The sequence below is a fragment of the Falco peregrinus genome, chromosome 9 (genome assembly GCF_023634155.1).
Source record: "Falco peregrinus isolate bFalPer1 chromosome 9, bFalPer1.pri, whole genome shotgun sequence".
In the NCBI taxonomy this organism is placed as follows: Eukaryota; Metazoa; Chordata; class Aves; order Falconiformes; family Falconidae; genus Falco; species Falco peregrinus.
The window spans coordinates 7,946,461-7,962,642 of record NC_073729.1 but is presented as its reverse complement, the minus strand read 5'-3'; the positions used below and the strand labels follow the sequence as shown (position 1 = coordinate 7,962,642).

Sequence of the window (16,182 nt, the reverse complement as noted above, 5' to 3'; positions counted from 1 at the left end):
TGCTTAATTCTCAGTACCCTCCTGTGATGGGACATTCTGCTTCGAATGTGGCGATGCTGACCTGAGAGTACAATAGCACAAAAGCTGAGGAAGGCCCCAGACGTTGCAGAGAATGTCAAGAGCTCAAACACAGTAAAGGCCATTGCTTTGGGTGTACAGAGAGGAGGTAAGAGCTCTGGGTGCAACAGCGGAACAAGGAGAGGAGCTGGGAAGTGACAAAGTGTGGCTTTTTGGCTGGTAGTCTGGCTGCAAGGCATCTGTGGGGCCTCAGGGCAATCAAATGGGTTATCTGGGCACTTGCTCGATAGAGCAGGAGGCTACAAGGTATAAAAAGAGAATAGGATTCAAAGGATGTACTCACTCATGTTTGCCTGGGGTGGGCAGATGGACAAGGAAAGATAAATGTCACGTGTGTGTTACAGAACAATACACCAGTAGCTTTTCATGAAGGAAGTGCAATGATGCTGACCCACTTTTCTCAGCCAGAGTTGTTGATGCCAGTGTGCTGTCATGCATTGAAGGCTGGTTGGCTGGACCAGGGTCTGTGCTGGTTTCCATGGGTCAACACAGTGAGAGACTCTGATTTTCAGGTGAGTCTTCATGCAACAAGTAGCCAATTTTATTTGCCTCAGCATCTTTCTTTGTCCTAGCTGCCAAACGCCTGTAAAGCATGTGTCAGTGTCAGCGTCCTATATCAAAATCTTACCCAGTTTGGCAGAATACAAAGCAGTGTCTTGAGCACAGCTGGAAGTTTATCACTCTTCTTCCAAGTTATTTCTTCTATCCTTTCTTCCAGTATGATACTGCCTGGTGTCTTAACTGAATTCCTTGGACCATACCTGCAAAAAATGCCAGTATTTCAGTGTCAGTACCTTAAGGCTTCTCAACAGAGGGCAAGAGATTCAGGACCTCAGCTTGGCTTGAGCCGGAGGCAGAATGAGGAGAAATGGCTGAGGATTAAAACAAGACATGCAGTGTGCTTAAGCAGTTGTGCTGAAGCATGCAAACTCAGATAGATATAAACCTAATTACTTACCTTTAAACGAAGAATGGGTCTCCAAATACTTTAGCTCAGCATATTCAGGTGAGTAGAGGTACACAGACTGGCTGGTCAGAAAACACTTCGAAACAGTGTGAGAAAGACTAATTCGTAGTCTACAGACGATTATACAAAATTAACTTGTGAGATGAAATTTCTGTTGATTACAGTGGGAGTAGAAATGTTAATGTGTCAGATACATCATACAATTATATGGTGTATGTTATGGTATATATGCGTACGGTTACTGTTGCAGTCTCAATTAGAAAGATGTAAACTATTTCCTGTCTTCAGAAAAAAGAGGTTGGTACTTTTTTCCCCTTATCCTCCCCTCGATAAGATGATACTTGAATAGTTATCAAAGTGTCTGAGGACACGTAGGAAGAGGTACTATTGCTTTGATTGATTTTAACTGCTTATTTTCAATATTCTGTTATTTAAGTGTGTAATAGTTCACATGCAGCCAATGTTTTAGATGATCATGATTTCCAGTGCATCTGTGTAAGAAAAGAAATGAAAGGCAATTGACAGTTTTGGCAGCAAGCATTTTGAAGGGGAAAAAACAGGAAAAAAATAACATAGGAAAGACCCAAGAAGAGAAAAAAAGATACAGAAGAAAAAGTCCAAATGTTTGGCTAAAAAGGAAGGAATAGATTTGTATGGGGAAAAAAGCAGACAAGATTTGACCGTTATCTTCAAGCAGTCAAAACTGACCTTACGGTAGTGTTTGAGCCTTGGTGATGGAGAAGAGAGGGTGGTGTTATCCACTGTAACAGAGGAAGAGAAACTGAAGAGCGTGATTGCAGAACAGTAAAATCTGTTTTGGTCAAGCCAAATGCGAAAAGGTGGTGAATCAGCCAAGATCTGAGAGTCTCTAAAGAATGCATGATTAAATGGAGGAAAAAAGGGCCGGCATGGATAAATATGAATGAAAGTTGTCAAAAGTAAGTGATAAATGAACCTTTGTGGACAGATCAAATCACTTACGAATGCAGGTTTAGGGATGCAGGACTCCAGTGGCTATCCAAGGGCAGGAATCCTTGCCAGTTTCTGACTGATTCGTTCATTCTTTTTTCTTTCATTCCTCCGGAAGTGTGGGGGCAGCTTGTGCTGAATTGCTTCTTTGGGAAGGTTTTTCTCATCTTAATCACGGATGATCAAATGAGCAAACTCAGGATGAGTAAAGGGGTTTTGATTTCAATTATAAAAAATGATGTCTGAGTAAAGAAACCCATTAAAGCCCGTATCTTTATTAAATTCTAAAACATTCTGGTCATCAAGATTTACATTGTAAATTCTGTAAGAACTTAGAGAAGACAATCAAGTAACAGGAAATGATTGTGTTCCTGTCTTCTCAAGAAAAACAGAAAGCAATTCTTTGACAGGGAGTGACTATACATACATATACATAGCTTTGACTTTTAAAGAAATATATGGAGAGACGTGTCTGTTCTTTTATTAACAATATTAAGATCCTGATGATAATTCTATTGTACTCTTGTGAAAAAAATTAAGTGCTTTCCATGGTATCTCACAAACTTGTATTCAGCTACAGTTTCAAACAGGCTTTGGCTTTCTTACTCTTTAGCATTGACATTGTTGCTGCACTTCTAGAAAACAAGGTAAACCTTTGTCAGGCTAAAGTGCTTTCCATTTCTGTAGTAACGTTTCTTGTGCAGTGAAGACATGCCATTACTTATAAAATGTTATACAGGGAAACAACTTCTTTACGGTCAAACTCGAAGAGTTGCAGTCAACAGCTTGATGCCCAAGTGGAGACCAGCAATGACTGGCATTCTTCAGGGGTTGGTGCTGGAACCAGGGCTGTTTAACATCTTTGTTAGCAGCATGGACACTGGAATTGAGTGCACCCTCAGCAAGTTTGCCAATGACACCAAGCTGCGTGGTGCAGCTGACACGCTGGAGGGAAGGGATGCCATCCAGAGGGACCTTGACAGGCTGGAGAGGTGGGCCCGTGCAAACCCCATGGAGTTCAATAGGGCCAAGTGCAAGGTCCAGAGGTGGGTCAAGGCAATCCCTGGCACAAACACAGGCTGGGCAGAGAATGGCCTGAGAGCAGCCCTGAGGAGAAGGACTTGGGGCTGTTGGTGGGTGAGAAGCTCGATGTGACCCAGCAATGCGCGCTGGCAGCCCAGAAAGCCAGCCCTATCCTGGGCTGCTCGAAAGAAGCGAGGCCAGCAGAGTGAGGGAGGTGATTGTCCCCCTCTGCTCTGGTGAGACACGCAGCCCCAGAGTACTGCGTTCAGCTCTGGGGCCCCAACATAAGAAGGACGTGGACCTGTATGAGCAAGTCCAGAGGAGGGCCATGAAGGCGACCAGAGGGCTGGAGCACCTCTCCTGTGAGGACAGGCTGGGACAGCTGGCGTTCAGCCTGGAGAAGGCTCCTTTTAGACCTTACAGCTGCCTTCCAGCACCTAAAGGGAGCCTCCAAGAAAGCTGGAGAGGGACATTTTATGATGGCATGTAGCGATAGGACAAGAGGGAATGGCTTTAAACTGAGAAAGCATAGATTTAGGTTAGCTATTAGGAAGAAATTCTTTACTGTGAGAGTGCGGAGGCACTGCAACAGGTTTGTGCAGAGCAGCTGTGGGTGCCCCATCCCTGGCAGTGTCCCAGGCCAGGCTGGACGGGGCTCTGAGCAACCTGGGCTGGTGGAAGGTGTCCCTGCCTGTGGCAGGGAATTGGAACTGGGTGACCTTCAAGGTCCCTTCCAACCCAAACCATTCTATGAATCTGTGTATCAAAGCCAGAAATGTGAAGATTTTGTGCCTTTTCTTTGAGGGCAGGGCAGGGAAAAGAGATCTGTGTAGGTGTATGTAAAACAGGCATGCTTCTCACTGAAGAAATGAATTTTGTAAACCCACTGATGAGTTTAGAGTCATGTGCAGATCTTATCTATTACACTCATAGCTCTTTAACACACCTATATCATCATAGTGAGTGATCAATTTCTATGTTACAATTATCTCCTTAGCTAAGCCTGTAACGATGTTGGTGCTTTACAGATTTGCTAAACCAGAAGAACACATCTAATAGTTTCCCATGTGAATCTGGTGATCGGTTGCTGAAAAAAACCGTTTCCTTTAATCAGCATCCTACTGTGCCTAAACATTTTATGTTTGTCAGGCAGACACAGAAAACTATGACACTGGCCCACAGACTGTAACTTCAAAAATAGTTTTGGCGTATTTGACTTGCTGGCTCTTTCAGAGTATACTTGGGTCTGTTTTATGCATAAATTTAGAAATTTATCTTTTTAATTGATAGTCTTATATGACTATTGTTTCCCAGAAACTCTGCCGTAAGTAATTAGCCAATATTATGTCCTAACAGGTGTTACCTTCATGTACTATGTACCAGCACTGAAAGGAGAGAGATCTTTTTTGGTCCTTGATTTAGCTGAAGGTACAGACTAAATCGTTGCCCTTGCACAAATTCCTCTTGTCAAGGGTCAAACAATTAAAACAGCCAGCTGAGAAACAGTTGCACCCAGTCCTCATGCAGTGGGCAGTACTAGAAACAGCAGGGATGTATAACTGTAGTACCTAACAGTGCCAGGACGATTGTGAATGGTCCTGGAAGGGACTGAGGAAAAATGCCAAGTTACGCTATGGCTTGATCAGACCTCAGACCTCCACCCTTCTTATACCCTGTAAAGAACAGGCACGGGATTAACTTGAGGACTTAGGATGTAGCTTCTCACCATATTTTTGCTGACACGCTCTGATGACATGTAAGATAGCAGCGTAGCACTTGTGTAAGCAACCAAATCAGAGTTTTATAACTACGCTATTGCTTAACAAGGTTAATCTTCTGTTCTGAGGTTGTTTTCCAGATAAGGAGTTCAGCTCTTATTTTACCTGCAGAATGCATAAAACTGAAGTGGAAATAGGTGCCGATTCTGAAATATTTTCAGGTTTCCCCCACAGTTCGTCCCCTTTGTGCTACCCTGGTAACACTGCAGGGCTGACCCCGGCTGTGTTTGGTGACCTGTGAGTTCCTCTTGAGGGGTTCCCTTTGTCAGCCTGGGACAGAACTGGGTCTGGCTGGAGCATGGCTGAGGTTTGCCAGTTGTCAGAAGGTGGGAGCATCTTGCCAGGTAGCGTGAGATGGGGCTGGAGCCTCTGTGAAGCTGCTCAGAGCCTGAGCTGCAGTAATGGGAGACAGAAGGTGACAAAGCCATAGCCAGCTTCCTTGTGGTCTGCCCCTTCTGCCTTGTCAAGCAAACCTCAGTGCAGGACAGCGTGGCCCAGTTTGTTTTAAAAGATATTCCACACTGGGTTTTGAATATGTACAGGGAAACTGCTGCAAAACCTGCTGCAGAAAAGCTCACTAGGAATGTTTCAATGAGATTAAAACACTGCAACACTGATCTTCTGACTAAAATGTCTTCCATACATCAGTCTGGAAGATCTTCTAAGGGATATTGGAAAAAAATTTGCTTCCAAACTGATTCATAGATTTCTCAGTAATTGGTTCAACAGCAGTTCCACTTTCTCAACAGTAGTCACTGAAGCAGCCTAAATCCGGATTTAACATTCGCTAAAAAGGAAAAGCTTTAGTGTTGGGGTCTATATCAGTAATCTTGTTCTCAAGAAAGTACTGTGTTTTTATAACAAAAAAAAAAAAAGGCTTTCAGTTTTGGGCCATATTCAAACTGAACTACAAGATGGGCAGGTAAAATATTATTTGTGTGGATAAGCTTGATGTGAGCTTATTCTGAATCTGCTTCTGGCCACCTGGAGGTTATGGAAGCAGAATTAAGCAAAGGATTAGACCAATTAGGGATGTAAGTTTTGCAAAAGCAAATGCCAAAAAAAGATTGGGTGACGGTGAAGGTGTTAAGTTTTAGAGTTTAAGCCCATCTCTAGCTATTAAAATTACAGAATCACAGACATTTGAGGTAAAAGATATGAAGAGACCATATCTAGCTGATTATGTTCCTTCCCCAGAGCATATCAGCTATACATGTAATTCCTGATAGTTTAAGACTACCATGCCATAAACTCTCCAGTGAAAGATATGCCATATCTGCAACGCAACCTAGTCTTGTATGTCATTGATCTCAATTGTAGAAAGCTCTTTCTAATGTATGGTATCTCCTTTGTTGCCTTTTAAGCCCATATATCTTTGTTGTTTTGAATGTAGTCCCAGAGTGTAGATTGTTACTCTTCATGGCAGGTTTTTATATTTTTGTTACCACATTTCTCCATACTTTCTCCTGTTAACTGTTTCCCTCATCTTCATGTTTGTTCTCCTAAATCATGATATGGGATCTCTGATAACTCTTACTGGTATTTTTCTGGACTTTCTCCAACTTGCCCAAGCCTTTCTGAGGGATGGCATGCTGTCCCGAACAGAGTACACTATCAGATCTAGATCTTATCAGTACAGTGTAAGGATTGCCTCCTGGGCCTTAAACATGATACAGCAGCTAATAACACCTTGCATGTACAACAGCACGATGTTGTTAACTCTGGCTTAGCTTTTATCATTTTCTGCAGAACAGATTACAATGAAATGTTAGGAAGATGCTTTCACAGGGGCTCAGCAGTGCTCACTTTCCCCTATGTGACTTGTAGAATCTTCTGAGGTGGCAGGGGTTTCTGGCTGTTTGTGGAGACAGGGTCCTGAGTTAGGTAGACTAGGCATCCACCAGAAACACTGATAAGGAACTCCTCAGCTTCTCTTCATAAAGAAAGACCATGTGATTTTTACAGCTGGTTTTATCATGAATTATCCTTATCTGCAAAAGGCTCAATTAGGTGCTATGAAGAACAAGCTTAGAGAGTGTAGAGACCTTAATCGTGCTCACCTCCCACAGGAAGAAGTTACTGTCAGGTGGCTCATGGCGTCGTCACTGTCTGCCCTTTCCTTTTTGCAGGGTCCTCTCTTGTCAGATAGTGAACCATTCTGGGAAATGGAAATTTTGTCTGTGCAGCTCATGGTCCTGTCTGTCTTGAAGAACTACATTTTATTATCGAACAAATATTTCAACATAATATATAAATGTGATATTTTTGTTTAATAGCATAGTAACATTTAAGAACCTCACTGCGGTGCCTATGGCTTGTTGACATAAGGGCAATATTTACAGTTGAAAAAATGGTTGCACTTGAAAATGTATTGGTTAAATAATATCAAACAGAATACTGTGAGAAGTTGTAGCTAGTGTAGAGAAAGTCACTTTAAAATAGGACAGATTTTTCTTATTCCCTACAAATTTAAATAATTTTGTTTGAAGAGGAAATTCCTTTTACTTAGAGCTGCAGGTTGCATATAACATCTGATTTCTTTTAAAAAATAATAAATTCAAGCCATTCCATAGCTCTTAATTTCATCTGCTTTGAACCTATACCCACTTATTTATATGATTAGTTTACCTGACATATTATCAGGCATTGAAAAAAGCAGAACAAGTTCCTTGGAACAGATTGTTTCCGTAAATGTCTTGCTTTTCTAGTGCAGTGCTCAGATACCCATGAATACTTAACCTCTAGTTTTGCATTTATCTAGCAACATGAGACCATTATCTTGTGAAAATCCAGTATCTTTTTAACAGCTTCAAAAACAGACAAACTGGTCAATTGTCTTTCTTCTCCATCTTACATTTGCAAAAAGCAAATATATCTGGTGAGATGGGATGACGTATAGCTGAGAGGAAAAAATAGGACAAGCGTTCCAGCTGGGAGTCCCTCCATTAGCTCTGGCAAGGAGCAGCCAAAGCGCTTGCCAACATCCAAGTACTATTTCATCTATACGTGCACCGAAGTAGATCTATTGGCATTCATACCTGTTGCTTTAAATTTATGTTTCTTCCTGTGAAAGCTTAAAGTAGAAATGTTGGCATCTGAAATCCCGTAATCGCTGCATCATACGGGCTCCAGCCCGAGCCTGAGTCGCACTGGCAAGAGAAGGACTTGAACTGGCTGGGATCGACCACAAGAAGAAATTTAACTTTTTCCTGCCTGAAGAACTGAAATATGCTATTACAACAGAGTCGTCTGGACTTTTTAGGGTTAAAACAGGCATATTGTATGCGGACAAGGAGTAAATAAACCCCCAAAGGAAATGTGAACGATTAGCTGTTAACGTAGGAAGAGGAAAGGAACAGTGGAGTTAGAGAGAAAGAGCAATGTCTGGCTGGAAGCCTGATCGTTGAAGTTCCTACACGTTATTTCTGTTGGTGTAGCTGTGCAAGTCCCGTTAGAACAGCCAGAGCGGTGCTGAGCCCTGTCTCTGGGTGCTTCCCACGTTTGGCACTGCAAGCTCCGAAAAACGAGCTTAAAAATCGGAATAGGAGTCGTGGAAACGGAAGAGATTTAAAATCAAATACTTGAGCTCCTTCTCTCGGAGGATTCCCGTGACGAGCATCCGTACGATGGAGCTGCCATTTAAAACGAAATGTTCGCTTTGCCTGGGCGGGGGGCGGGGGGAGCCCCCCGGGAGGGCGGGCGGGGGCAGCGGGCAGGGGCCAGCCCCGGTTCCCGCGGGCACTTTGCGCGGAGCCTCCGCAGGGTGCCCGTGGGCACGGGGGGAGCTCGGAGCCGTGACAGTCCCCGCCCCGTGCGGTCCCTTCCCTCCGCTCCTGCCGGTCACCGGCCGGCTCGGTGCGCACCCCCCGCGGGCTGCAGCTTGTGAGAAAGCAACGAAGATGTAGAAAAAACCCCCAAACACTACTTGTGATCTGAAGGAAAACCAACCAAACAACAACAACCAAACCCAGGAGTCAACCCCAAAACCTAAACGGTTTTGCAACCGGCGTTCGCAGAACGGGGGCGGGGAGGCGCGCAGAGCCCGCCGGCACGGTGCCCTGCGCGGGGGGGAGCGCGGACGGCTGCTGCGGAGGCCAGCGACTCGCCGGTGGTTTTCGGGATGTTCGTGTTCTTAAACTTCAAAGCTAAAACCGCATCAACAAAAGAATCGCCGCCCCGCGGCTCGCCCGGGGTTTATTCGCCTCCCGGGCAAACGCACGATTCCTGCCGTCGGGAGCGACCCGTAACACCGGCTGCTGCACAGGCACAACCGAAGGAGCGCGGCCGGTGGCCGGGAACGCTCGCCCGTCCCGTCCAGGTGGCGAGAACGAGCGAGACGGCTGCGCTCGCGGCCGCGCAACGTGCGCGGGGCTCCGCTCGCCAGGGCCGGGGGCCGCAGCAGCAGCGGCAGCAGCGGCAGCAGCAGCGCGGGCCGTGCCGCCGCCAGCCGCGAAGGGCAGGGCCGGGAACGGGCGGACCCGAGCCGGGGGTCCCGGGGGCGCTCAGCCCCCTCTCCGGCCGCGGTCCCTTGCCAGAGGTCGAACAGCGCTTGGGCACCCCCCGCGCGGCGGGGGCTCGCAGCGGCGCCGCCCGCCGGTGCCGCCGTCTCCTCGGCAAGCGCCCCGCGCCCCGCGGCGGGCAGGAGCGGCGATGCCGGCCCCGGGGGCGGTGGACGGGCCCTCCGCCTCCCGGCGCTGCGGGGCAGCCGGCCCGGCCGCTCCGCTCCCCTCCCCGCGCCTCGTGCCGGCGGGCAGCACTCTGCCGCCACCCCCGTGCCGCGTCGCCTGTTCCCGTGTCGCGGGCAGGGCGGCCCCCCACCCCCCCGGGTGCCTGCGGCGCCGGGACAAACATCCTGCGCGGGCAGGTGCGGCGCCCGCGCCGTGACAGAGGGCCCTCCGCGGGTGATGGATGCACGGGGCGGCGGCAGCTGCCGGTAATCCCGGCCGGCGGGGCGCAGCGCTGCCCCGGGGGGAGGCGATCCCCCCCTTCCCCTGCCTCTTCCGTGCCGGAAAGGCGCTGCACCTGCCCCTGGAGTTGTGTGGTGATGATGACGATGGTGGTGATGATGGTGGTGATGGTTTCCTCCAGGACCGCGGAGTTAGGCGGAGGCGGTGCGGGAGCTCGGCCGGGCGAGCGCGGGGAGCAGCTCGGTGCCGCCGGGGGCTGCTCGCGGGTGCCGAGGGTCCCTCGCTCCGGCCGGCGGGGTGTCGGCTGCACGTGCGGCCTCCCCCCGGGAGGCGAGGGGGTGCGGGGCTGCAGGGGTCACGTCCGCACGCAGAGCCCCCGCCGCGCCGCACGCCCCCGGCCCGGGCCGCGGACGCAGCTGGTGCGCGGGCCCGGTGGGCGGCTGGGCACAGCCGCGCTCCCCCGAAGCCGCGGCGGCTGCCGGCCCCGGGGGGGAGGGGGGGGGGGGGGGCGGGATCCCGGGCGGGGAGCGGCCCCGCTCTGCAATGCGGTCCCTCCGCTGCAGAGGTCGCCACGCGTGAGCGATCCCGCGGGGGCGCGGGGCCGGGCCGCGGCCGCGCCGAGTGTACGGCCCCCCCGGCGCCGCACCCCCCCGCCGGGTTTTTTTTTGTGAATGGGACGCTCACGGAGCGGGACATAACGTCACCGCCGAGCCGGGCTTGGCGGCCAATGGCGGGCCGGGCCGAGGCGGGCGGCCGAGGCGGTGATTGGCTGGCGGCCCCGCGCGGGCGCCCACGCAGGCTGCCGCGGCGGCAGGTATAAAGGGGAGCCGGCGGGCGGTGCGTGGTACCGCGGCTCGGCGGCGCCACCGGCATCCTTCTGCGCACCGCACCGCTCCGCGCCGCACCGCCGGTAAGCACCGCTCCGGCCCCCGCCGCGGCTCCCTGCATGGGGCGGGCCCCGCCAGTCCCTGTCCTCTCCGGGGCTGCGGAGCTTTGCGTGGTATTCCCTTCACCCATGTGCTTGTGGGCACACGCGTGTGCAAGGAGGCGCGCCGAGGAAGGTGGGAGACAGTCAGTCCTGATCCTCTCCTCTCCTGTCCCCTGCCGATACGGCGTGGGGTGTCTCGCCGGGAGTGCCCGACGGCTGTCCCTGCACAGCCCTCCGCCGTGCCCGGCCGGGCGCGGTGCCGGTGCCCCGGGAGGAGCGGGCCGGCCTTGGGAAGGGGTCTCCTCGTTCTGTGAGCCGCGGCGAGAGCCGAAAGCTAGCAAAAATGAGGCTGATGTGGTGGTTGATGAGCTTGTCTGAGTCTAAGACACTGATGCTGTGAGAAAGAGGTGTATCTCAGGACAGGTATCTTCAATTATATATATATTCTTTATTTTTTTACAGGTTTTGTTCTTATGACTATTTTTATTTATCTGTTTTCTGGTTTCAGAGTAGAAATAGTTATTGGAATTGACATACTTAATTCTTACAGTGTAATCTGAACTGGGATATTAGCATGCTAATGCCAAGAAATAAGCAGGTTCAGGTAAACTAACAGTGCCACTTCATTCTTAAAAATATTAAACACTAAGCGTTTCTCTATTTTTGTCTTGTCACTGGTATCCTACAACTGTACTCGTTTGTGTTGGACATGCTGGCTGTGACATTGCGTGCAGTGATTAGTCAGAGGAACGTGTTTTTCACCAGTTTGAGGGGATGTCTGCATTAAGTTGAATGCAGAAAGCTGTACAGAACTGCAGGTCTGAAAAGCTGCATTTTTATCCCCTGTAATAGTGCTAAGTTATCTTAAAATTCAAAGAAAACCGAAGCATGACAGCAATAATCCAAAGAAATGGGAAGGTTCTATTAAAAAAAAAAAAAAAGCTGTTAGTATATGTGCTACTTGTGGCTAGGAAACGATGACCTCTTTAGTAGAACTTACAGGATTGAGAGGGTTGGAAAACAGCCATTGCTTGATGTACCTCTTTGTTGTAGAGAGGAAATCATGGTTATGCTGAAGATTTCATCTTTCCTTGCTGTTTATGCCTTGGTTGTGTGCCAGATGGATAGCTTCCAGGCAGCCCCAGTCAGGTAAGAAGCCGGTCCTGCTGCTGAGTGCTGTATCTGAATGGTATGAAAATATTTAATATTCTTTAGAGATCTAGGAGGGAAACGGACTACAGTGAATGAGACTCCTGCTTTCTCCTGCTGCTGTTCTTGACACTGTGGTTCTGCTATTACATTATAAAACTCCTAATGCTGTGCATGAGGATGGTTTATATATTCACACCAGTGAAAGAGACTGTCAGTGACTCGCAGTAATGCATGACAAACCCCTCTCTCCTGCGCGTGGCTCTCTGCAGCAGTACGGGTTTTATTCATCCTGGTTTGCCTGTCTCTGCTCAGACCTGGCTTGGAGTCCGTAACAGATCGAGTGACGCTCAGTGATTACGAAGCTCGGAGGTTATTAAATGCGCTGGTGAAAGAGTTCATACAGATGACAGCAGAAGAGCTGGAGCAAGCCTCTGAGGGAAACAGGTAAGGACTGCAGTCCTGGGGCAGGAGAAGGGCAGTGGGGAGGTTGTTGTGTCTGAAATTAAGCAAAAGCCATGTGAGCAGACCCTCCGCCGGTCAGGATTCTTATTTTTCTTTTCTTGGGGTTATGGTTAACTGCGGTCACCTAACTGGTAAAAGATGATACTGCAGAGACATCCTAATGTTGGTATCGGGAGAATGGCTTCCACCTAGTTAACTGTCTCTATCTGTCTTTTACAACTGAAAGTGGAGGGTGATTTGAGCTTGAATGAGGGGGTTATGTTAAAATGTGGCAGCAAAAGGTATGTCTTCCTGGTGGGAGTGTAAGGGGCCATTCAGCCACTCTTGGATTCTCTGTCGTGAAAGTGCATGCTGTTGTAAGGCATGGAAAGTCCCTGGCAGAGGAGATGCGTTCCTCCTAATGCACGCAGCACCACTCTTCCCCTGTAGACCAAAGGCATGCAAGAGCATTTGCATTATCCTAACGGGATTTGTATTGCAAAGCATGGTGGTGGTGTACGAGAGACTGAACAGCATGCTGAACATGGGAAGTAAAAGTTCCTGACCTCTGACTATGAGCATCCGAAAGGCTAACAAACTTGCTTTTCAACAAAGTTGAATTCTTTGAAAAATAGTGTTTTCCTTCTGACTGCATTTGTATGAACTTTCCTTGCATGGAATGTGATGTGGAGGGTTTGGTTTTTTTTAATTAACTTTTAAGTTTCTTAAATTTAGATATTTATCTAGGGAAGAAATGCATGAATGTGCATGTTTGAGGTTACTCTTCCTTTGGGCATGTTTTTTTTCCCCCCTGCAGCCTGGATAGACCTATTTCCAAACGCTGTGCCAGTCTGAGTACTTGTGTGCTGGGCAAACTGTCTCAAGAATTGCACAAATTGCAAACTTACCCTCGCACTGACGTCGGGGCTGGAACTCCTGGCAAGAAACGAAATGTGCTGAGTGACCTGGAACATGAACGCTATGCAAACTATGGGGACCCCCTAGGAAACAACTAGACATGCTTATTTCTCCCCTTCTCCCTTTTTTTAACCTGATGCATGTGGATCTAACTTTGATTGCTAACTTTGCTATGTTCTTTTGATTCTGTTTTCGACAGAGAATGTTTGAGATGGACCTAATGTTAGGAAGACAGAGAGCATAACATGCATACCAAGCTAGGGGGGAAAATAAATAAAAAAAAAAATGAACAGCACTGCCTTGACATTTCAAATGATTTTCTTGGACACCGATTAAAAAAACCAAAACCTAAACAAGGCTCTTCATTTCTGGCTGCTAAATGTACGAGTAGGCTCTTCTTTTGTGCTTGCCCATGCACTTGTTCAATAAACCTATTTTTCTAGAAGGATTAGATCTGCCTGGTTTAACAACTTGTTTTAGAATGTGAGATTTCTAGGTAAGGCTACAATATTTTTACAAGTTTTCTTAATGTTCAGGAGGCAATGCCAGTAATTCTAGAAAAGCTGAAAGAACTTAGAAACTGAAATTACACACATACGTCCATATGTACTGATGTAATCAGGCCTGCATGCAATCCTGTTAGTAAGGATCCTGAGAAGCAAAGGAATCGGGAAAGGCTCATACAGATTTGTTCAAACTAGAAATGTAATCCTGTTTAAAACTGAGTACTGAACACTTCCAGGTAAGAATTTTGTGTTCTTTTCCTTTTTCCTTCTTACTTTACAGTAGGTCTTTACACTAATATATTAAAAACTCAAGTGTCTTTGAAATATTTGTATTAAGTCAAAATGATATATTGTAGGTGAATTGTAAATTAAGGGACAAAGGCAGACTTAACAGTTCTTCTGTTGCAGCTCTGCATCTATTTTATAATTGGAGATCTGTTCCAAAAAATCGGCATGATGTTCTGAACAGTATTTTTGTTAACATTAACAGACTATCTCGTAATGCTTATCTGAGGAAAAAATCCCTTCTGCTGCAGGAAAACGTCATTGCTTTAATAGAAAATTCTTTAAGCAAGGACTGTGTGAATGTGTAGGCCTTGAAGTCCCCGGTCCAGCAAAATTATTAGCTGTAGGCTGAGCACCACAGATCTGATCCTGGTGAAGTCTGTGAACCACTCCTGTGGTGAAGTGCTGTAGCAGACTGAGGCCTAACCCCAGGAAAGGGGAGGGGGTGTGTGTCCCACATTCCCATTAAACACATGGAAGCGGCGTGTTTGTGCGCGGTTCAGCTCTGCAGGCAAGCAGTCAGCTGCTGTGCCAGTACAGCCCCACCAGCACCGCTGACAACGCCAGCACCACTGACTACTACAGGGGCTTTATTTCCTGTGTTTTCTGGGTGTTATGGAGCATGGGTGTTGAAGTGACAGGTTAAAGATGGGTGTCTGCTACTGTCCTGCAGCAGCACTACAAAGAAAAAGCAGGTGTAAGCTTTTAGAGGGAGTGGGGGCTGGTTAAATCTGGACTTCTCAACACCTCTGTTGGTCATAACGACTTGCTGGAGGCAGGCAGCGGCTCAGGCGGTGCTGAAAATTGGGCTTGGCTTAGTCTTCAGTCCAGTTGTCCAAGAAAGGAAGGGCTCAGCTGCCTTTTGTAAACTGAGCTTGGAAAACATGGAAAAACATAGATGCGTCCTTTAGAGCCTGCAAGCTGTGCACACAAGTTGCACATGCGTGCTGCACAGCAAGCCTGTTTCTTCTTCCATAGAAGAATATTTCCTAGGTGTAGCATCCCTTGATGACATTTCATTGTATGCCGGGTGCATACTGTGGGAACTAACTCTTTACTTTTGGAAAAGCAGTGTAACGGCACAGAAGAGGGCGTGCAACACAGCAACCTGTGTGACCCATCGTCTGGCGGACTTCCTGAGCAGGTCGGGAGGAGTGGGCAAGAACAACTTTGTACCAACCAACGTGGGATCCAAGGCCTTTGGCAGGCGAAGAAGAAGCATTCAGATATAAAAAGCGGAATGATAATGTAAATATGGTAAATACATTGCAATAAGCAGAATCTCCAGTGCAGGCAGCCTGTGGCATTACCAGAATTTTAGTTTTGCTGGATGAGTAACAGTGATAGTCTCTCAGAAAGCAGGGCAAGTAACAGTAAACTTTTATAGATTTCTGCTTGGATAACTAGCTTCACCGTGTGTTAACTGAATGCAACGGTTTGGTTGGAATTATTTGCTTATTTTACCAGTAACGTTTCATTATCAATGTATTGGTAACTCTGGTTTTCTTTCTTTCAGATTGCCATGAAACTGAAAATTCAACTTTAATTTCTAATGAAAGCAACTCTTCTCCATGCTAAAGACAGCTAAAAAGAAGATTAATTTTGCATCCTAATATTGAAAATCTTTTATTTAAGACAAATGAAAACACATCTGTTATGTATAGTACAAGAGAATCTAGTTATTAAAGTTAAATTATTGTATATTCTTTTTATATGCAACTCTATTTCAAATAAAATGTGGCGGCATCTATTATTTATTTATCTTCCAGCTTATGTGATCCATGTTACTTATCTTGGCATTACTGCCAAAAGACTCGGGGATTATACTAAACTGCTGCCTGGCAAGGCATATGTGTATTATAGAGTGTGCTGTGCCTTGATGTAAAACACTTAACTAACCTGATTGTACAGTATGTTTAAACAAACCAACCAACAAACCCAAACAAACCGGAACACTTCAATATTGTATCATTTGTGAATTTACACAAAATTAAAAAAAGTATTTTAGATACACTTGGATTGAGAAACTGATTTTTCATTTGAACACCCACCAGAAACATCTGGTACGAAGCCAGCATCATTGCAGATCAGGTGGCCCATTGATCTGCTACAGTCTTATTCACTATAAATACCAGGACTGGAGTCAAAAGTTCAGAACAGAAAGAATAGCTGCCTTTTTATATATCTTGATAAAGCAACTCCAAAAAGACACCCGTTAGTGAGAATTCTA

At 47.1% G+C, this 16,182-nt stretch overlaps 1 protein-coding gene across 5 annotated transcripts; it reads left to right on the top strand.

Moving 5' to 3' along the window:
* The first annotated feature begins 17 nt into the window (after positions 1 to 17).
* On the top strand, positions 18 to 15,963 carry CALCB (calcitonin related polypeptide beta). Of its 5 annotated transcripts, none has more exons than XM_005236278.3 (5): positions 10,559 to 10,632; positions 11,704 to 11,799; positions 12,115 to 12,246; positions 15,025 to 15,209; positions 15,469 to 15,963. In XM_005236278.3, the coding sequence occupies exons 2-4, from the start codon at positions 11,714 to 11,716 to the stop codon at positions 15,182 to 15,184; spliced, it is 378 nt and encodes a 125-aa protein (XP_005236335.1). In that variant the 5' UTR covers positions 10,559 to 10,632; positions 11,704 to 11,713; the 3' UTR covers positions 15,185 to 15,209; positions 15,469 to 15,963. The 5 variants fall into 5 exon arrangements, with proteins under 5 accessions (XP_027640868.1, XP_005236333.1, XP_005236335.1 ...); XM_027785068.2 differs by having other exon boundaries at positions 15,022 to 15,200; XM_005236277.3 differs by having other exon boundaries at positions 15,022 to 15,209.
* Positions 15,964 to 16,182: the final 219 nt, after the last annotated feature.